At 41.3% G+C, this 21,758-nt stretch overlaps 1 protein-coding gene across 1 annotated transcript in view; it reads left to right on the plus strand.

The window, feature by feature from the left end:
- The window catches only part of CPXM2 (carboxypeptidase X, M14 family member 2), a 164,821-nt gene that overhangs the window by 130,750 nt on the left and 12,313 nt on the right, over nucleotides 1-21,758 (plus strand). Inside the window, exons 9-12 of the mRNA XM_006143965.1 lie at nucleotides 7,467-7,590; nucleotides 9,570-9,766; nucleotides 10,790-10,969; nucleotides 16,980-17,277. Of these exons, the coding sequence (XP_006144027.1) occupies nucleotides 7,467-7,590; nucleotides 9,570-9,766; nucleotides 10,790-10,969; nucleotides 16,980-17,277 (799 nt within the window). The remainder of the gene's footprint in view (nucleotides 1-7,466; nucleotides 7,591-9,569; nucleotides 9,767-10,789; nucleotides 10,970-16,979; nucleotides 17,278-21,758) is intronic.

Genomic DNA, 21,758 nt, shown 5'->3' on the forward strand with positions numbered 1-21,758 from the left:
GAAGGGTATGCTTCTAAGAGAGGATAGGATGCTTTTCCCAGGAAGGAAAAAAGTGGTTTTAAGAAAAAGATTAATGACTTTATTTTGGTTTGGTATGATATTGCCAGGTCCCAAATGCCTACAAAACAATGTAGTAATGTAAGTAACGAGTATGGTGCAGGTAGAAAGACATAAAGTATTGCGGCGGTATGGTTACAAGGCAGCCTGCTAGTAGCATTGATTTCCAGGGTAGCTTAGGATGGCCAGGGACATCAGGTTGTGGGGCAGCCGCTAAACCTGCCCTCTTGGCCAACCTGATCCTGGAGGTGGGTGATGATGGCAGGATGATCTGCAGCTCCAGACATGCCCACCTCCTAAACCATGCGTGGCCTCTCACGATGATTTCCCCTTTTCCTTCCTCTGGAATTCTTTTTCCATTAAGCCAGGGGAAATGTCTATTTCACAGGCAAATGAGTAAAGATGATGGAAAGTAACTTGTTCTTTTTTCTTTTTAAATTAGTTATTCACAAAAGAATAGGTATAGATGCACATGAAAGAGAGACACCCTTAGCAGAACTCTGTTATGCCACAGTCCCCTTCTCACAACCTCCTAGCTCTTGAGGTCTTGGGTTTGTGTGTACCCAGTGTGTTTTTAGATCGACTGGGAATCTGAACCTGTGGTCAGCTATATGGCTTTTAGCATTGCAGTTCAGTAACCAATTACATCACTGAAGGTGGGCCAAGAACTTTTTTAATCTCTATATTTTTATTCATTCTTTCCTTTAAAAAAATGTTTTCATTCATTGGACAAACAATTCAATAACTGACATCAAATTCAAACCAGAAATCTAAAGATAAATGCTCCACAAATCCACTGTGCTAAAGAATCAGCAGTTTGGGACCTGCAGTTAGTATAATGGCTATGTCACTGGACTTCCATGTAGTCGACCCGTGGTTTGAGTCCTGGACCAGGTGGCTTAAACTCATGCCGGGTGTGTGTGCGTGTGTGCCCAAGATCCTGAGAGGAGAATGGAGGAGAAGGGATTGCAGCGTGGCCATCCCCACAGGGGGTTATTTCTCGCTTTCTGTCTCTCTGTCTCTCTCTTTCTGGTAAGTGCATGCGCCCTATAGCAAAAACCTCTCCAAAAAAAGAAAAAAAAAAAAGAATCAGCAGTTTTTATTTCTTTGCCTATGTCTCAGTTCACTTTTGCTGCTATAACAAAATACAAGAGACTGAGTAATTTATAAAGAATACAAATGTATTTCTTGCAGTTCTGGAGGCTAGGAAGTCCAAGGTCAAGGCACCAGCAGATTTTGTGTCTGGAGAGGGCTGCTCTCTGCTTCCAGGGTGGTGCCTTGCTACGGTATCCTCACATGGAGGAAGGAGGAAATGCAAAATAAGCTAGCTACTTCCCTCAAGCCCTTTTATAAAGGTATTAATTCCACTCATGAGTGCTCTGCCTTCACAACTTAAATCACCTCCTGAGGGCCTCACCTCTTAATATTCTTACATTAGGTCTTAATTTCCAACCTATGCATTTGGGGAGCACATAATTTAAACTGTTACACCTCATTTCTGCCCAGTGTTTGAACTTCTATGCTAACATGCCAGAGACCTGCTCCAGCCAGGGTGGGTTGAAGCTCGTAGGAAGGCGACACGGGCAATAAGAAATCAGGCAGAGACATCTATGCCCTTCAGCATTTTCTCAGCAGACTACGGTCAGAGGAAGCTCAAGACTGCAGCATCAGTGGTTAGGAGGCATACGTATTTATTGGGGGATGTTTACAGGGGCAGGAGAGGTGAGAGGGAGGTAAAAGATTTACTCTAAGAAATGAGGTATTCGAAGTATAAGAACAATAATCATAAAACATGATGCACTGTTCTGTTTGATTACGTATAATCAGTCACAGTTCTCAGGGCGAGGGAGTCCATTTGTCTGGTGCATTTTCTTCTTAGATCTTGATTACCAGGAAGGGTCTTTTTGAAGAGGGGTCTTGCAGGAAGCTTGATAACTTCAGTCCCAGGCCAGCTTGATAACTTCAGTCCCGGGCCAGGGCAGCAGCATTGCCAGTTACAAAGGCCTAGATAGAAATCTTTTCTTGTTAAGTAAAGACATGGTTAATATACACTAAAATTGAATATATATATATTACAGTAAGGGGGTGAGCCTATTGTCCATATGGGGAAGGAATGTGGTCTTGTAAGCAGCTTAATGACTGACCTAAAGGTTATTGTGTACTTGGGACCCTCTACGTGCTGTTTTATACAATGCCTGTGGTTCGGGGGAGCGACAATCTTTCCTTATCCTGAGATCAAAGGTGGCTCATGGTCTTTGTCTGGGGTATCAGTACCTCGTGGATGAGCTCCTGAGCCTCTCCCAACTACTGAGGTCATTTTACCAATTTAGTCATTTTCCATTAACTCAAACCTTTCTAATGCTATCTATGAAATCCCCAGTAGGAGAAGTGAATGCAGCATTCTTTATTGACATTTTCCAGGCAGGTGGGGTGAGTCCCATGGAAATAATTCCCATTCACCGCTGCCTTAGGGGTCCACATTCCTTCAGGATTATTGTAAAAGTTACAGTAAGGCTGGGCATATTATTTTGCCCTTATGGGGTACTGTAATGACAGTAAAGCTCATGGCAGAGAAATTGAGCACAAACCAGTACAACAAACACAGTTGAAACCTTGAGTTCGTAGCTGTGGTCTCTGCCTGAAGCTCTTCTCAGCCAAGCCTTGCTTAGACATGAGAGGCAGCTCCTTTATGTTCTGCCTATGTTGACTGTATGGTCTCTGCCACTAACAGAATCCATATCACTATGATCAAACACACTTTTGCGTGTCTCAGTTAACATGAGATCATTGGCCATTTTCCATGCTGTCTTTATAATAATAATTGTAACTCTGCAGTATCCTGATGAGTGGATATATCATAGTTTTCTCAGCTTTTCTCTTGCTCTGGAGCATTTGAACATCTCCAAACTTCAATGAAAACTGACAAACGAGAAAGTATGCCACAGCAAGTATGATCGCACATATAATTTTGCCATTCTTCAGAAATAATTTTCTTCTCATATATTGTCAGAAATTGAATTATTAGAGAAGAGGTTTTTTTTTTTTTTTCTTTTTCTCTCAGTAAAAATGGGAAGTAGAAGAACCTAGAATTCAGTAGATACCAGGATGATGATATAATGTTTATTCCTATCACAGTTGAGAAAACAGAGTCTTGAAGAAGCTACAAGTCTTGCGGACCCTGGCACTCTCTAGAACAAGGTTCTCAACTTTCCCAGCACCAGTGACTGGCATAATGGAAGACAATCTCTCTACAGACAGGAGCAGGGGTGGGGCGGTGGGGAAGGTTGGTTCCAGCATGACTCAAGCACACTATTTCCACTGTGCACCCCATTTCTACCACTACCACGTTGCAATATGCAATGAAACAATCAGACAGGAATAGAGTTTGTGCTTCCTTGGGAATCCAGTCCCACCACGGATCTGATAGGAGGCAGAGCCCAGACAGCAGTGCAAGTGACAGGGAGTGGCTGCAAACACAAATGAAGCCTCATTCACTCACCCTCCACTTACTTCTGCTGCACATGGGAGGCAAGAGGAAGGAATGGGTCAACAAGTCACAGGTGCCCCTGGTCCACAGCCTAAGAGTTGCTGACCCCTGCTCTAGAGTGATGTTTCTCAATCTTTTCATTGTCCCTTTTAAGGAACTTTTTAGATTTTTCTTCTTAAATAGCCTTCCCTCCTTTATATGAAATTCTAAGTAATGAGATTTTCCCAGGTAGAGTTGAATTTTAAAGGAGCACAAAGTATTATAATATGTTAAGATTTTTGTAGACCCCAAAGAACCAATTTCCTTACCCTTGATGAGAATGGACGCTTGGGGCCACAATAAAAAAGATCTTCCTTATTCTCTTTAACCATTAAGACCCAAACATTTACACAAAGACCCAAACTCCAAAATAAATTTAACTTTTTAGAAATAAGCAATCTTATAAGAAAGAGCTGCATTTAAATGGAGAACCTCTTTCCTGGTGATGCTCTTGGTTCCTTACTGGGAAGAGCAGGGTGGATCACCATCTATATCCTTGTTTATGCTTGTAGTCACCAGAGAGATGCTTCCTGGCATTCCAGGGGGCTACTGTATGGAAAAGAACCTTCTTGAAGACAAATATTCTTAAGAGCCAGGTGGTGTCACAGTGGTAACACAACAGAACCCTCATGGAAAAGGTCGTGGATTTGCATCCCTAGGCCTTCCTGAGTATGCTGGGCAAATGCATAGGCTCATGCTTTGCTGTGGGTGGATTACAGATGATGGCCCTGTTGGAGTGCCTTCTTTCTCCCTCTGTCTTCCTCCCTACCCACATGGAAGAAATAAATTAATACACTTTAAAAAAAAAAAGAAAGAAAATTTCTTCAGATGTCTGTGTGTTCACGAGGGAAAGATGCTTGTAATACCATGACACAATGCCATGCAATTTATTTATTAACCAGCACCACACCATTGGAGACAAAGTGTGGCTAGTATAAAAACACTGTAATGATGGAGAGAGTATGACAGGATGACTCTGATGACTCACTGCCTAAGGGTCTTTCTGTATCTATGACTGAGTGTGCATCCCAAAGGAAGATGGTGTTCGTCTTCTTCCAATGTCAAGGTTATGATCTCTAGCATTAGCAGCACATTTCTTCAGTTAATTGAAAGGGAAGTCAGATAAATAGTGAAGGACAGCCAGACCTGTGCTGATCACTTGCATTCATTGCCTAGTTAGTAATGAACTGCCTGGCTCTCTGTCTGCAGAACTAGTCATTGATTGGAATGTAAGACGGCAGATCACCTGCCAATCAGGATTTGCTGAGATCAATGCTGATAGCTGATAATGACTGTGCATCAGCCAAGACTGGTACATGTGGCCTCACAGGGTCATGTACTGTGGCCTTCTTTCAGAATGGTCACAATGTGCAGTGACAAAACCAGCAACAGACATGGGCTGACTCTTACTGCTTTATTGCACCTTTAAGAACAGAGAGGGGTGCAGGAAGGGCTCTAAGAGTTCAAGGTCCTGGCTCCATCTACTATCAGCTGGGTGTCCCAGGCTAAATTACTCAATGTCTTTCTGAGCCTCAGTCTCTATATCTGTAGAATGGAGACAATCAGCTCTGCCTCATCTCCTTCCCGTGCTGGTTATGATTGTGAGATTCAGAAGAGAAACAAGACATATGCTTCCTGTTCTTGTTAACACTATTAGTGACATTGTTACTGTGACTTTTATGAAAATGTGGTGCCATTATATGTGCCTTCATTCCATCCCTGCAGCTGTTATCCTTATGGTGACAGGTGAAGCTATGTGTCCTTTTTATGTTGTTTTTCCATATATGGTAGAGTTCTGCTTCTTTGACCTTTTGTGAAAAAGAATCCTTTGGAGCCAGATTTCTCTTACCTAAATATTATAACACAAAGCAAATAGTCACAAAGGGAAACATGTTTTCCACTAAGGTGACAGAATTAGACCCCGAATTTCTGACCAAGGTTGCACTTGCCAACCTTCATAGGTGTGTCATAAAAGTCAAGCTATAGTTACAATAAATCTTTCTACTCCTGTAGAAATGCTCGTCAATGCTCCTTAAACCCATTCTGTCTCGTCATTACAGAATGCTGTGTTATGAAAGGAAAATAAAGCACACAACAGTATAACTGCACTACATCATAAATTCTATATAATATAAATGTTCTACTTATAATAAATTTTAACCCACCATAACATTTGTAACTGATTTGTTCATTTATAATTTACAAGGATATTTTATGAATAACCTGATTGATCAGGAATATTTTGGAAGACTCTTAGCATACGTTCAGGTTTATACCATCCTTCTGTCTCTCTTGGGCCATGGCTTTCTGTTTTCTACCAACTCAACTCCAACTCATCTTTCAAAAGGTTGAGGCCCTCTGTAGTGGACTTCTGCTCACCCACCACCCTGGCTAAGATATCCCTCCTCTGGATATCCCTTCCTGGTCTTTAACACACTGTCTTGAAGTCTAGCTCCCCATCTGTGCCTCATGTACCTCATCTGTGCCTGGTGAGGAGGGGGCTCTTCAATAAACAGTGAGTAAATAGACAGATGTTCTCTGAGTTAAATCTTCTTTCACTTGGAAATTGCTATACAAATGTAACTCAGCAAATCCAAGCGACTTAGGACTCACAGGAACTTGTTTGTGATGTGAGACAAAGCAGCCTCTGGGAAGACAGTGTCTCTGGTCTTCCACCCTGGAGGGAAACTTGTTCTCCTCTGACTAGCGGAGTACTAGTTACCTCCTGGCAGCTTGTCTCATTCTTGCAGACCAAAGCTGTCAGTCTGACAAGCTAACTTCAAAAGCAAAATTCAGAAAACAGCACGTTTATTTCACTTCCCTGATGAAGCTCGCCTTTCTCATCATTTAACCCCATGGTTCCTGTTACCATGGCCACTCTACTCTCTCCTCCTCACTTAGCACCAGTGAACTGGGCCATTGCATGCCTCCCTGCCATTGCTACACTGTAAGCTCCAGGAGGGCAGGGGCTGTATCTGTTTCTTCAGCCTGATATGTAGATGAGCACTAAATTATGAAAAACATGATATTTAGTTAGAAATATTTATTTGAGCAGCTAAAGGCCTGAAATAAAAGGCTCAATCTGTCTTCTCAAGGATCTGAAGTCTAGTTAAGGGGACAATAAAACAATAGAAAATCAAAGTAAAAACTCAATGACCACAACTGAGGAAGGTGATTACCACAACCTGGGAGGTGATGAATAACCAGAACTGAGGAAGGTGTGTTAGTCTGTTTGGGCTGCTGTAAAAATTAAAAACTCCATGAACTGCATAGCTTTTAAACAGACACTTACTGCCCATAGGTCTAGAGGCCAGAGGTTTAAGACAAAGTGGGAAGACATCTTCCCAGATTGTGCCTGCTGTCTCTACATTATGGATGGTGCCCTCTCACTGCATCCTCACATGGTGGAACCAGCAGACAAGCTCCTTCAGGCCTCTTTTTCAATGACATCAATTCCATTCACAGGAGCCCCACCCTCATGACCTAATCACCTCCTTAAGGTGCCATCACTTCATACTATTGCAGGGAAGTTTTAATATAAAAATTTTGAAGGGACACAATTATTCCTACCATAGCAGGAGGTGAGAACCACAACCAAGGGACACTGAGAAAACAGAGCTAAGGTGGAGACAATGGCCAGGAGTTTCTCTTCAGAGAAGGTTAAATACAGCAAGTGGATATAGGAAAGGTAGGCATTATCCCATGAAAAGTGGGGGTATAATGGATTTTTTCTGGGCTGATAGGATAGCAGCTGGGGTGTGGGAAAGATAGGAGCGTTCAGATGGGCTGTGGAGGGGAGCAGGAGGTGGCTGTCTTCTTGGGATCTCTACCTCTTTAGTGAGTAGTCATTATTACTCACTCTTTATTTCATTTTGTTTTTCAGCTGATGAAGGTTGTGAATGAAATGTGCCCTAATATCACCAGAATTTACAACATTGGCAAAAGCCACCAGGGCCTGAAGCTGTATGCTGTGGAGATCTCTGACCACCCTGGAGAGCATGAAGTTGGTGAGGAGGGCCTGTCAGTATAATTGGTCCCTTCATGTTTTGTCCTCCTAGATCCTGTACCTCTGAGAATAAGGCATGACCTGTTCATGCATGGACTGTCGCATATAGGCTGATTCTGCCCATTTTGGTTCTGTCAGCCTCTCATCTTATGATGACTACTAGAGAATTATTTAAGCTAGAAATACCCTCTTGTTTTTCAAACAGACCATATTTAATTCTGTGTTCTCTACCTCTGAGACCAATCACAACAGCTGAAGAAGAAAGTGGCTGAACAGAATCCTCTTCCAGGAAAAAATTCTTGCCTTGCTGATCATTAATGATTCAAATCAAAGAGGATTCTCTTTTTAAAAATATTCCAGTTCTATTTTCAAGCCTTTCCTGTTCAGCTGTTTCCCATTCAGTCACTCCCTGACCTGCATTCCTACCATCCAGATGGTCTTTTCTTGTTTTCTTTTGGATACATCTGGGAGCTCTTCAAAAATCCACTGATACTTGGTTTAAATATTTATCTGACTCATTTAATTTTAATGTTCACCAATATCTCAAGAATTCTTCTCAGGAGTTTCTTTTAAAAGATAAAGGTTTTATCTGTTGGTAAAAATCATATTTCCTCAGAAGCAGTCACTTTGCCAATGAGGGAAGGTTAGCTGCTGACAGCTCATGCTCAGTACTAATAAACCCATGTCTACTTCGTTTAGGCTGCTGTTACAGAGTACCTGAGACTGGGTAATTTATCAACAACAGAAACTTAGTCCTTACACTTCTGGCGGCTGGGAAGTCCAAGGTCAAGGTGCCAGTACATCTGATGTCTGGTGAAGGCCAATTCCTCCAGTGGCACATTCTTTCTGTGTTCTCACAAGATGGAAGGCAGAAAGGCAAAAAGGCCTAGCTAGTTCCTTAAGCCCTCATTAAGTTCTACTCCCACGTTTACTCTCATGAGTTAATCTCCTGCGAAAAGCGGCACCTCTTAATATAATACCATCACCTTGGGCCTTAGCTTTGAACACAAGAATTTGTGATGGGAGATAAAACAAGAAACCATAGCACTTCCAACATTTCAAAAGCTGAGCTTTGAAAGAGGAAATATTCAAAGACAGGCCCCTTTACAGAATTGTATCACTACCAGTTTGACTTGGTGGACTATTTCCTGCTTGTATTTATTTGTTGTGTAAAACTTAGTAGGAAGATATTAAAAAAAAAAAAATGCTGACCCGCTGGATGCATATATACCTGAGATCCTGACTGGCTGGAGGGCTAGGGAGAGGGGTTGCAGAGTGATGAGACCCTATCAAGAGTGCTGGTCCTTCTATTTCTTCTATGTGTGCTTTCTCTTATGAAGAAAATACAGTAAATAAACTTGGACAAAAAAGAAAAAAATTGCCTCTCAAAAGAAAAAAGTTATGACGATAGCTTGTGTTTTACCTATAAATTTTAAACTCTACAGTGTGTATTCTTTTTTTTAAATTTATTTTTTAGAGGTTTTTGCTATAGGGCACGTGTGCTCGCCAGAGAGACAGAGAGAGACAGAGAGATAGAAAGCGAGAAATCACCCCCGGGGGGATGGTCACGCCGCAATCCCTTCTCCTTCATTCTCCTCTCAGGATCTTGGGCGCGCACGCACATGCGCCCAGCGTGAATTTTAAGCCACTAGGTCCAGGAAGCGAACCGCGGTTGACTACGTGGGAGTCCTGTGACATAGCCATTATGCTAACTGCTGGTCCCAACAGTGTCTATTCTTGATAGAAATGAATGAAAATTATTACCCTGTGGCTACATCATCAAGAGTTTTCTATGCATTTTCTTATATACCTGACTATCTGTCCTGATAAAATTTTGGAGATCTATTTAAAGGAACACATAAGGCTAACGTTGGAAGTTTATATTATTCAGAGATTTTTCCCTCTAACACAAAGGGATCAACACTGTTTGGCAATGAACCTTCCACCGTGAACCTGTGTTTCTCTCTGTCTTGAGTAAAGGTGAACCCGAGTTCCACTACATCGCAGGGGCCCACGGCAACGAGGTGCTGGGCCGGGAGCTGCTTCTGTTGCTGATGCAGTTTCTGTGCCAGGAGTACTTGGCCCGGAATACACGCATTGTCCGGCTGGTGGAGGAGACCCGCATTCACCTCCTGCCCTCCCTCAACCCGGATGGCTATGAGAAGGCCTATGAAGGGGTAATGGCATCAGCTCCACTCACTCATCACCAGAAGTTAGGCCTCAAATCCAGAGTCTGCATGGCCATGCAGTATGTAAAGTTTCACTTGAGGAGCTTTCTTTTTTGGGTGTCTTTCTGCAGAAGCAGGAAAGCTCACGAGATGTATGAATTGAGAATTATGGTGACCCTGAGAGAGGGACATGCCAACAAACGGGAAAAAGTAAACATGAATAATATTGCTATATATACAAAGATAACAATAGAATATGATAGTAACACCTTACATTGATTCAGCACTTAATGATAGCATGATTATTACCTTTATCCTTTCATCAGTGCCCTGAGGATAGTTACTTTTATTACTCTGACCTGTTGTTTATCTTTCATGTTCTAATTATAATACAGAATTTGTATGGATTATAAGTATAGATAAAATATACATACACATAAATATAGGATTATGTTTAGAGTGTCATGTTCCAGAGCCATAATAATATATCACAATATCTGGAATAAAATTGGAAACCTTATTTTAAAAATTGGTATCTATAAAACATCAGCTTTAGAATACAGACTTTTGATTATGTTTCCTTTTGTGAATAGTTGGTTAGGGATTTGCAATGCTAAATAATAAGCCAGAATTGTGGGCAGGGCAGGAGATACATTAATATTAACATGGTGCTGTTGATACTGTGATGATGGAGTTTTAGGTTCATTACTACTCGAAGGTTCAGCCGACAAATGCAGAAGAGAAGGAAGGTGTGGAACAAGGGACCTAATGCTTTTCAAGTACTGCCATGAGGCAGGTGTGCATCCCTGCAGTGTTTATTTGCAGAGATTTGTCTAGACCACCTACCACCCACCAAACATTAGGAGTAGGTTTTTCAGTATTCTCTTTGGAGTGCCATCTTTGGGTTAAAGGGCACCTAGATGCTTAGAGATGCAGTACAAGTGGAGGTGAACATGAGGCATCCTGTAGGGCAGGGAATCAGGATTGCTGCTGTGCACTGTGTGGGTCTCCACATTCTGAATTGTCTCCCAGGGCTCGGAGCTAGGAGGCTGGTCCCTGGGACGCTGGACCCATGATGGGATTGACATCAACAACAACTTTCCTGACTTAAACACATTGCTCTGGGAGGCAGAGGATCGGCAGAACATCCCAAGGAAAGTTCCCAATCACTATATTGCAATACCAGAATGGTTTCTGTCTGAAAATGCCACGGTGAGTGAAATTACCCTTTCATCTGTAGAGCAGTGTAAGGCCAAGTTAACCTCTGCTGACATTTGCATATGACAAAACAATTTTTTCTTTTATGTTTTCTCCAAATGTAGGGAAGCACACTTCATAATAACTATCTTTGACATTGATATTTGGGAGCATCTTCATAAAGATAAATCATTTAATTACATTTCTTCACAAACATACAGTACATACTCATACAAAACAACCTCCCCTAAATCGTGCATGTTTGTTAATATCATTATTATCCTCATCATTAACAGGTATACTCTGAAATTATCCTTGGTTACTTGATGTATCTTATTTATTTATTTATTTATTTGGAGAGGTTTTCGCTATAGGGTGCGTGTGCTCGCCAGACAGGCAGAGAGAGACATAGAGACAGAAAGCGAGCAGGGGGGGGGGTCACGCTGCAATCCCTTCTCCCCCGTTCTCCTCTTGGGATCTTGGGCACGCACGCACATGCGCCCGGCGTGAGTTTTAAGCCACCGGGTCCGGGACGCGAACCGCGGTCGACTACGTGGGAGTCCAGCGACATAGCCATTACGCTAACTGCTGGTTCCCGATATATCTTATTTTAATCAGTCCCCACGGATTTGTTGCATATGATGCTTCTTCAGAAAGAAAAATAATATTGGATAAGAAATGTTTTCCCCAGGTTTCTTAGGTTTGTTTGTTTCATAAAGAACATGTAGTAGAAGCAGTACTTCTCACAAAATTTCTCATCCCTTGTATTGCTTTTTCTGCCCATACTAATACTTCCTTATCCTATTCTTCGACTATGTCCTTTAAGAGGTCTGTCTTGATTAGTAAATAAGTAATGTTAGTTTCATTTGTTAACAGCAGAAAAATCACAACAACAGCAGCTTAACAACATAGCAATTTTTTGTTGTGTTTGTTCTGTTTTTTGTTTTTAGTTTAGTTTTTTCTTTATTTGTTTGTGTTTTTTTTTTTTTTTGAGAGGATTTTGCTATATAGTGCGTTCACTCACCAGAAAGACAGAGAAAGACAGAGAGACAGTAAGTGAGAAATTACGCCCCCAGGGGAGAAGGCCACACCACAATCCCTTCTCCTCCATTCTCCTCTCGGGATCTTGGGCATGTACGCACATGTGCCTGGCATGAGTTTAAGCCACCAGGTCCGGGACCCGAACCACAGTCAACTACATGGGTTTCCAGCGACATAGCCATTACGCTAAGTGCTGTTTTTGTTTTCATATAGAACTACCCCGAAGGCAGATGATATAGGGCCAGCCAAATAGAAACTCCGTAATCATCAGGAACCCAGGATTCATCTATCTTTTTGTCTCTATCATGTTAACATGTGACTTTCATCCTCAAGGTCTTAATCCAAGGTGGCAGTTGGTGCTCCAGATGTCTTGTCTGTGAAGAAAGAGTAGAGAAAAAACTCAAAAAAATTCCTCTCTTAAATAATTCAATATCCTTAGGAGGCATTCCTAGAATCAAGAATTCTGCTTAAATGTCATTGACCAGTATTTAATTGTGCAGGATATCAACCACTACAGGAGAGGCTGGGAAATGTGACATTTTAGACAAGCACATTGCAGGGTCAACAAAATGACTGACTTCTCTTACTGAGGAATTGAGGCAAATGGCTAGAGGACAGCAGTTCCCTTGTTCTGCCTCAGCACTCCAGACTGCAACACATGTGTGCTCCACTTACTGGAGGAGGGCCAGCCTCATGGTCTGACTTCATGATTTACAATAAAGTGCCATCGATAAACAAGCAGTTGAATATTAGAGACAGACTATGGCCATCCCACTTGTTTTAGTTATGATGCGCAAGGGTGGCTGATAGGGATACAGGATTGGGGGACTTTGGTATCTTCTGTCTTCTGAATCCTTTTTTATATTTCCTTATTCCAATCCACAGAATCCCTCTGTTGTTTTGTCTTTCTTTTTTCAACTAATAACCTAATAACACCTGGCAAAGTTGAGAATTCAAGTGGTATTATAATGTGGGAACACTTGAACCAAAATTGGGTTCTGGTTGCCAGCTTTCTTAGGCCTTAAGCTATGAGATAAGTAATTATTTTAGCAGTCATACTAAGTCCCCAGAGTTCAGTGTTTTCATTAAAGCTAGGGTTTAGATTTTAGACCTTGTTATTCTCTAAAAATAAAGAATTATGCAAATCTACCATCAATAATACCCTTTTCAATTATGCATAAATTAGATAAAAAATCAACAGAGATAAATATTTTAATAACAAAACAAACAGACCTACTATAAAAGACCAACAGAAATTCTACAATCAACAATTAGAAAATATTCTCGATAATTCTGGAATGTTTTAAAAAGTTGATTATGAACTAGACATTAAAAGAACTCTTGACAAATTTTAGAGACTAGGAATCAAAGAGATCATTGCCATCATACAATTAAACTAGAAGATAGCAATAAGATTAATTAATGAAACCATCATTATGCATTTAGAAAATTTTCTTAAAAACTTCAAAAGAATGGGTCAAAGAAAAAACATACAATTAAAAATTCATTAGCATGGAATGCTAATGAAATGAAAATATTACCTATCAAAATTGTGGAATCCAGAAAAAATAGTGCTTTGGAAAAATTTATACCTTTAAGTAATTATATTGCAAAAGAAGAAAGGTTGCAAATTAATTAAAGAAGTTAAACTAATTAATTAGAAAAATAACAGAAGAAATGCAAAGAAAGAAGAAAAACTATGATTAAAACTTGTAGAAGAAATCAGTGAAACAATAGACAAAGAAACAATATGAATTAATTTTTGATAGGTAAAAATTGATCAAATTTAATAATCATTCACAATAAAATCCCTTAGTAAAACTTTCAAATATATGGCATTAATCATAGAAGATTATTATATTTAGCTATATTGGAATAAGAAAGCCTGGGACTAACCTCATGGCTTAGTTAAGGGAACTGGATTCCACGGGGTTGACAGGGTTCAGATCCCAGCCCTGGATCATGAAAATCATGCTAAGCATGAGTAATCAAAACCTCACAGGGATAGAGAAATAGAGAAGAGATTATAATATGACTATGCCCCCTCCCTTGGGGGGATATTATGTCCTGTCTCTCTTGTCTCCTTCTGGCTAGTGCACATGCCTTCTGCCAATTAAAAAAAGAAATAAGAAAACTCATTCATCAAAAAATATTTAAAAACTATAATGAAAAACTAAAAACTGGGAGAAGTTATTTGCAAATTATTTAACTGAGAGATACAATTTATAAAATACTAAAGAACAAACAGGAAAAATGTAAATAATGCAGAAGAAAAATGGACAAAGGGTATGAAGAGGCAGTTCATGGAGGAAGAAATACATGATTAATAAATGTGAGAAGCTGTTCTTACTCACTATACTGAGGATGCAGATGGGGGCTACAGAAGCATAACATTTTATACCCATGTATTGGCAAAGTTAAGAGGTCCAACAATACTCAAGTTTTGGAGAGGATCTGGGACAGCGACTCTCTTATACTGCCATTGTAGGTGAGTGTAAGTTGGTCCCACTTTGGAAAATAATCTGACTACCTTGTGAAGTGGAATATTTATATATCCTATGACTCTGCAGTTCCATTTCTGGTAATATATGTAAGATCATTTTTAGTGTATGTGTACCAGAAGACAGTACCAGAAAGTTCAGAGCAACACTTCATTAGAACAAAATACTGAAAATGACCTAGAATAGATACAAGTAAATGAGATCTTCATGTTATAGTGAAAAGGCCTGAATGACAGATTTATAGAACAACAGGATGAATTTTAGAAACCCGAAAATAAGTGAGGAAAATAAAAGCAAATTACAGAAGACAATAATCAGTATGATGTCCTTGCATTTTTTAAATAAAAAAAGTAAAACCAAATTATGTATTATTTTTATTTCATTTTCATTTATTTTATACATTAAATCACTATACATCACTTAGCTTATAAAGTGAATGTTCCAACATGAACACATTCCTCACCAGTTCAGTTGGAAATACTATACATGTTATCAACAGATAATAATCCATTTCTGTGTCCTATAAATGTCTTGCCTATCTATTTTTCTCCTTAATGTCTTTATGTATTTTTAGGCATACATGTGGGATAAAAATGAGGAGAATGAGCATCAGGCCATTTAGGATGTAGTGGTTACAATAGGAAGGTGGAGAGCAGGACAGGTGGAATCCCAGAGGTATCAGGAAAGTGCTACGCTGGGCGGTGAGTTCACGGGTGTTTCTTGTATTGAAATCTGTAAGAGAAAGCATAGCAAGCACAGACTAACGACAGCATTCTGCAGTGAACCAAATTTCATGGTTTTTCTAAATCAGGGGCCCTGATGTGTTTTAAAAACAAAACCTAATCCCATCAAGTCCATTTCACTCCTTAACCAGTTTCCTATACTGCACAGTTACATGATTTCTAATGTTTGTCATCATGAATTTTACTGTCTTACTAAAATTATCTTCATGGGGATTAGTAATGTAGGACAGATATTTAATTCACTTTCAATATTGAAACGTACCAAACCTTCCAATTTTAGCTTTCAGCATTGTCATTTTTCTTTTTTTTTTTAACCTTTTTATTCTATAACAATATCAAACATACAGAATTCAAGACAAAGTTATAAGGGATCCCCACAGGCCCATCTCAGCTTTAACACTCATTAATTTGTGTTTCATCTTCCCCTTCACTCACTTTCTCCTCCTCCTTCAGATTATTGAAGTGACTCTCAGACATTGGATCATGCCATTCATAAATATTTCAGTAGAAATCTAAAAAATAGGGACTCTTAAAATGATGAAGTATTGCCATTATTATATTAAGATAAATGATTTTTTAATATTATAAAATATACAGTGTTCATGTTTCCCCCAGTATCATTTTCTCTCTCTCCAGTTTATTTAAATCAAAAGATTGAAATATTTTTCTTTTTTTTTCCCCTTTGATTTCCTTCCCCTGACCCCCCTTTCCAATCCTGCTCCTAAACTGTCTCTGGTGTGGAGGGTTACAGTGATTGAATGTAAAAAATAAGAAAAAATAAACTAAGAGGAAAAAAGATAACAATAACAAAAAAAGAGACTGAAATAAAGCTCATTCATTTTGCTTAGTTTACATATATTTCTAAGGCTCTTTTTATCTATACGTTTTCCTCTGTCACTTTCCCTCTTTTTTTCCTCCAGTTTTGCTGTGGGTCTTGTGTATCTTGTAACAACCAGGCTATGAACACCTTTGATGGTCTTGTATCATTCCGTAGTCCCGGTACTGTCGATGGCATTCACATGATATCATGTAGCTCTTCCTTTCTGTTTCCTATAAACGGCTGTGAGATTGAGGCTAACCTAAACTAGACAGAGCAGGCATTGGCAAATTGCAGCCCAGGGCCAAATCTCATCAAGACCCTCTTTCTTGTAAATAGTATTCTGTTGGAACGTAGACACACTGTGTTTTGTCCACAGTGCTTCCTCGCTGCAACAGCAGAGCCGGGTAGTTATCACAGAGACTGCCTGGTCCACAAGGCCTAAAATATTTCCTCTCTGGTCTTTTACAGAAAAAAATGTCTGCAGACCCCTGGATAAGAGGCTTGGTCAAAGTCAGGCTTATTTACTTAATTAACTAATTAATTTTTTAGGCACGTGTTAGTGTGTTCTTCCATCGGGAGGCTCACTGTATTTGGTTGTGTCTTTTTTCTTATGCTGGTTGTAGCCATTGATGAATAGCCCTGACCCATTCCTTCACTAGTGTTGCAAAAATGATGCTCCTCTAATCTTTCATTAACTGGAATAGTCTTATGAATGATACTCCTCGTCTTTCTCTCCCTGTCTCTTTCCTTTTTAATTCATTACTTCCACAAAATCCTATTTTACTGGGACAGATTTTTAGATTCCAAATTTTGCTAAAACTATTCCATGCAATTACTGCTTTTTCGAATATGCCCCTATTTTTAAAGATAGTGAGATAAAGTGTTTCTCTTTGTGTTTTGTCACTTTTGAATGCCCACAGGTGGCCATGGAGACCAGAGCAGTCATAGCCTGGATGGAAAAAATTCCTTTTGTGCTGGGTGGCAACTTGCAGGGGGGTGAGCTGGTGGTTGCATACCCCTATGACATGGTACGGTCCCTGTGGAAGACCCAGGAGCACACCCCCACACCAGACGACCACGTGTTCCGCTGGCTGGCCTACTCCTATGCTTCCACTCACCGCCTCATGACAGATGCCAGGAGGAGAGTGTGCCATACAGAAGACTTCCAGAAAGAAGAGGGGACGGTCAATGGAGCTTCCTGGCATACTGTTGCTGGCAGTAAGTCTTTGATCAGTCCTGCTTGTCATCGTGGAGCCAAATGATAATGGACTGACATCCCAGAAGGAACCTTACCGGTGTCTCCTCCCATGGCTCCTTTATCTTCATGGTCAATGTCATTGTTAATAATAGTCCTTGTAGGTGAGCACTTAACAGTGCCGGTGCTTTGCTGAGCACTTTATGTAGTCTCTGCTTTACTCCTTAACAGTATTTGAGGTGGGTGTGGTTTGCTCCCTGGCTTATAAATGAGTTGGCCAGGCCTTGGAAGCTGGAAGGGATCTGCGGAGCAAGGATGAGGTAGAGGTAGGATCTGTCTGAATGCATGGCCTACTCTTAGCCACTGAACTACTTAGATCTTACAGGGTTAGAGATGGGTAAAATTGGACTTAGTGGCAACATTGGATCAAAAAAGAAAACCCGTTGAAGAAGTAGTGTGTGCTGCTGCTGGAGCTAGGGCTTTTTACCCAGATCCGTTCAGATTTGGGGAACATAAACCCACAGAGCCAATCTCAAGCTCATGCGTGAAGTGCCTCTGAGTCACAGGTGTGTTCTGAGAGTCGCCATGTGATGAAGACTGTTTCAAATATATCTGCTGTGCATCAGGGGTCATCAGTCCAGGCCTTCCAGTCACACCCATGACATGTAGTGACAGGTGACTATGCCCAGTGTGAGGAATCTGAGGCATTGTTCCTGGCATCCACACAGGACTGGAGAGGCTTCCAGGAGAGACTTCAGGGAATCCAAGCAGTCAGAGGTCCCCAGGGCCCACATGTCAGGATAAGCACTTTGATTCCTGTCTCAGGGCTGTTTCCCACCCAGGGCTCCTAATCTAAAAGAGATGAGGCTGTCATACTCCCTAAGGGCCCCCTGCACTGAACTGCAGGGTCCCAGGCACAATGTTCATCACTTATTTTCTTGAGTTTGTAAAGGTTGATTGAGCCAATGATGAATTTGAAAATATTTCATGTCAGACAGGCATGGGTTCAAATCCCCTTCTGCCACAGAGATGCTGTGTGACCCTAGGCAAGTTACTTTACCTCTTTGAGGCCCCATTCCTTTCTATTTGTAAATGGTGACATCTCCCTCTAGGCTGTTTTGAGGATGACATGGTGGTGGATGTAGAGGTGCTCAGTCATAAACAGTCCTGGTAAACTGCCATCCCCAGCCCCTTCCCTCTTTAAGTAGCATGCTCACCATGAAACCTCTTGTATGAGCATATTCTTATTCTGTGTCACTTATTAACTTTAATATTATTTTACTTTGGAGAAATTCAGACTATTCATATATTTCTCAAGCGTGTTTCCATCTTTGCAAAAAAAAAATGTAGAAATACTTGTTTCCATCTCCCTGTTAAAATATATGCGAACACCCATGTTTTTTGTTCTTGTTACAGGCCAGATGCATTTTATGGTTTTGCACTATATAAAATTTAAAAAACAAAAACACAATTCCTATCTACCAAGAAAATTTCCTAATAGCAAAAAGCATTATTACTTTTCGAAGTTAGCTAAACATCTGCCTGCAAAATTCTTTAAAATACTTGCTTATGGCTCCTGTGGCTGAGTTAGGTATGGGCACCGTTGGATTCGTCAGTGTTGGGTCAATAGGAATGTTTTGCGAAGCTGGTACCATGTAGGCACACAGGCGGCATTTGATTTTGCTTCTATCAATTATATTTTCCATTATTTCAGGACTTTGTGGCAGAGCCATGTGGTGGCTTAAGCCTTTTTAATCATTCTTCTTCCTGTTGGTGCGATGAAGTCTGCAGATTCATGTCTTTGTAGATTAATGAAATGCGATTTCTAATTTCCTTCCTTCCCTGTTCCCTGCTCTCCATTTTTCTGCTCAGCTCTCTCTCACTCATTAGCAGTGCCCTGCTAGGCACTGCCCCATCCCAGGAGTGGAGCAGTTGAGAGCAAGGTTCAGTACATTTCAAAACGCACATCCTTTGTAGTGTGTGCGTTTTAACTCCAAAGAGGTTAGACTGTTCCTCGGCTGCGATGCTGCACCCTCACCTCCACAATGAAAGCAGTTACTGAGACAGTGTCAGGCCCACAGAGCTCTAAGGAATGCCCGGCTCTGAGTTCTTTATTGAATCTGATGACAAGAGAAGAATTCCAGTCAAAGAGAGAACACAAAGGAATGTCTCCAATTCCCAGTGAGGACTGAAGGCTTGTAAAGGACCGTCTGGGTCATGCCACTGCCCCTTGTCATGTGCCTCAGATGGGACGGAGTGCTTCATGTTGAAGCCAGTCTCTGGCCAGGTGTTCTCAATAAGGCAGCATGCTACAGGGCCAGAAGCCAGCAATAAGCATGGCCCGTGCTTCTCCACTCATGTTCTGCTTTCTCATCGTTTGCCAGTTCTTCCAGAGCTTCTAATGCTTTAAAGACTCATACTGCCAAATGACAGACCGCTCTGGAATTTTTAAATATCACATTGATTTCAGTACTGACAACGTCTAAAAGGGTGGGAATCATGATCATCTGAAGTGCAAATGAGCCAGCTAGGAGATTAGCTGTCGTCTTCTGCCTAGGCTTGCTGCAGCCCCGTACTGGGGGTTTGACAGAGTGAACGGATCAGGCATTTGACCAGCCTTCTTCAACCAGACCAGGTCCATGCCAAGGATTTTTCATTAACCTGACACCATCGCATCCAATTTATCCCACTGTCTGGTTTTAGCTCAGGTGTGACCAAAGGTCTATTGCTGACGACATGTCAGTGGTTCGTATCTGAGAACACAGTGGGAAGAGTGGTCAGATATTTGATGCCTTTTTGCCTCTGACTGCAGTGGTCAACAACAGGTTGATACAAAGATGCTCTTGACACCCCAAAACTCTGATTAAAAAAAAAAGACTTTCGTACTGAGTCTTGCAGGATAGGGTCCCTTATGGTGAACGAGGCTAGCTGGGAGGGAAGAAAGGAGACCTGGGTTACCATGGCTGCTGAAGCTGAGGAGGACTGCTCTTTTCTCAGTCAATACAGCCCCAGTCCATCCAGCCTCTGCTTTCTGTGCTGCTCTCAGAGCCAATGGAGGAACCTTCCTTGGGGTGGGGGGGGGTGCTTCAAGGCACTCATGCAGGACACATCTTGCCAGTCATCCTGCTCAAAGGCAGAAATGTTGGGAAGAAAAGCACCTCTGCTTTAGGCCATCTAATGCTGTTTTTTGGTGCACAAGTGCTAGGTAGTGTAGGGGGCTGGATGGTGTCTCCCAGAAGATAACACCTGCTTTCTAAAACCTGAACCTGTGAATGCTACCTTATTTGAAAAATAAGTCTTTGCATATATAATTATGTTAAATATTATCCCAGGTTACCTGGATGGGCTCCCAAATCAGTGGGAAGTGTCCTTAGATGGAACAGAAGAGGAGATAGACACAGAGGAAAAGACAAGGGGAAAAAGAGGCAGAGTTCCGAATGATGCTGCCACAAGCCAAGGGATGCCTGGGGCTACCAGAAGCTGGAAGAGGCAGGGCAGGGAGGACCCCTTTAGGGTGGTGAGGAAGGGAAGAGGCAGGGCGGGATGCTCCCTTTGAGGCTGTAAGGGAGCATCCACTCCTTGGTTTGGGGCTTATTGCCTCTGGAACTGTGGGAAAATAGATTTCCATTCTTTGAAGCCACCCAATGTTAGCCACTTGTAACGGCAGCCACAGGGAACATACCGGGACCAGCCACAGGCCAGGCTGGGAACTTCATATGCTTATGTAGTCATTTTTAGGATACAAGGGTGATCTGCTTTTAGGCTTCCTGGGTGAGCATGATTGTTCTACAGTCCACGAGCAATGATTCTCTTTTTGGAGATAAGGACAAGGGCTTGCCATGCAGACCTGAACTCAAACTTTGACTTTGGCCCTTTTTAACATTTCCCAGGGCTCAAACTGTAGTCCTTGGCCATGTAGGAATCCAGCACCTTAACCTTCACACCACCTGGCCACGCCACTTTGGCCCTTTTCAACACTTGATCCTGGATATTATTCTTCCTGTTTCCTTATTTGTGAGACTGTGCTGTGCTATATGCTCCTGCTGGGTTTGGGGTGAAAATTAAGTGATCTAACATATGCAGAGAGAGCCCAGAATATGTCTTGGCTTATGTGAGATACTCGGTAAGTGGTAATATGGAGAGTTACTCCTATGAATCAGAATAGAAAACTGCTACAGAGCTGTAACTAAGATCAGTATAAAAATCAGAGATAAATTTAATTTATAATACATTCTTAAAAGCCATAGTGTTGGCCCAGCCCTAATAGCCTAGTGCTTAAGGGAGACAAATCCTACCTAGCCAACTGCAGTTCAAATCTTGGCACTGGTGGCTTGAAAAACACACCAGGAACATATGCATACATTTCCCAAATCCCAACAGAGTGGAGAAATAGAAGAAAAAGGATTGCCTGTGTGACCATGCCCCATTGGGGAGTGAGTTCTCCCTCTCTCTCTGTCTCACTCTGGTAAGCACTCAGGCTATAAGGCAATATATATATATATAT

This window comes from Tupaia chinensis, unplaced genomic scaffold (assembly GCF_000334495.1).
Source record: "Tupaia chinensis unplaced genomic scaffold, TupChi_1.0 Scaffold000113_1, whole genome shotgun sequence".
In the NCBI taxonomy this organism is placed as follows: Eukaryota; Metazoa; Chordata; class Mammalia; order Scandentia; family Tupaiidae; genus Tupaia; species Tupaia belangeri.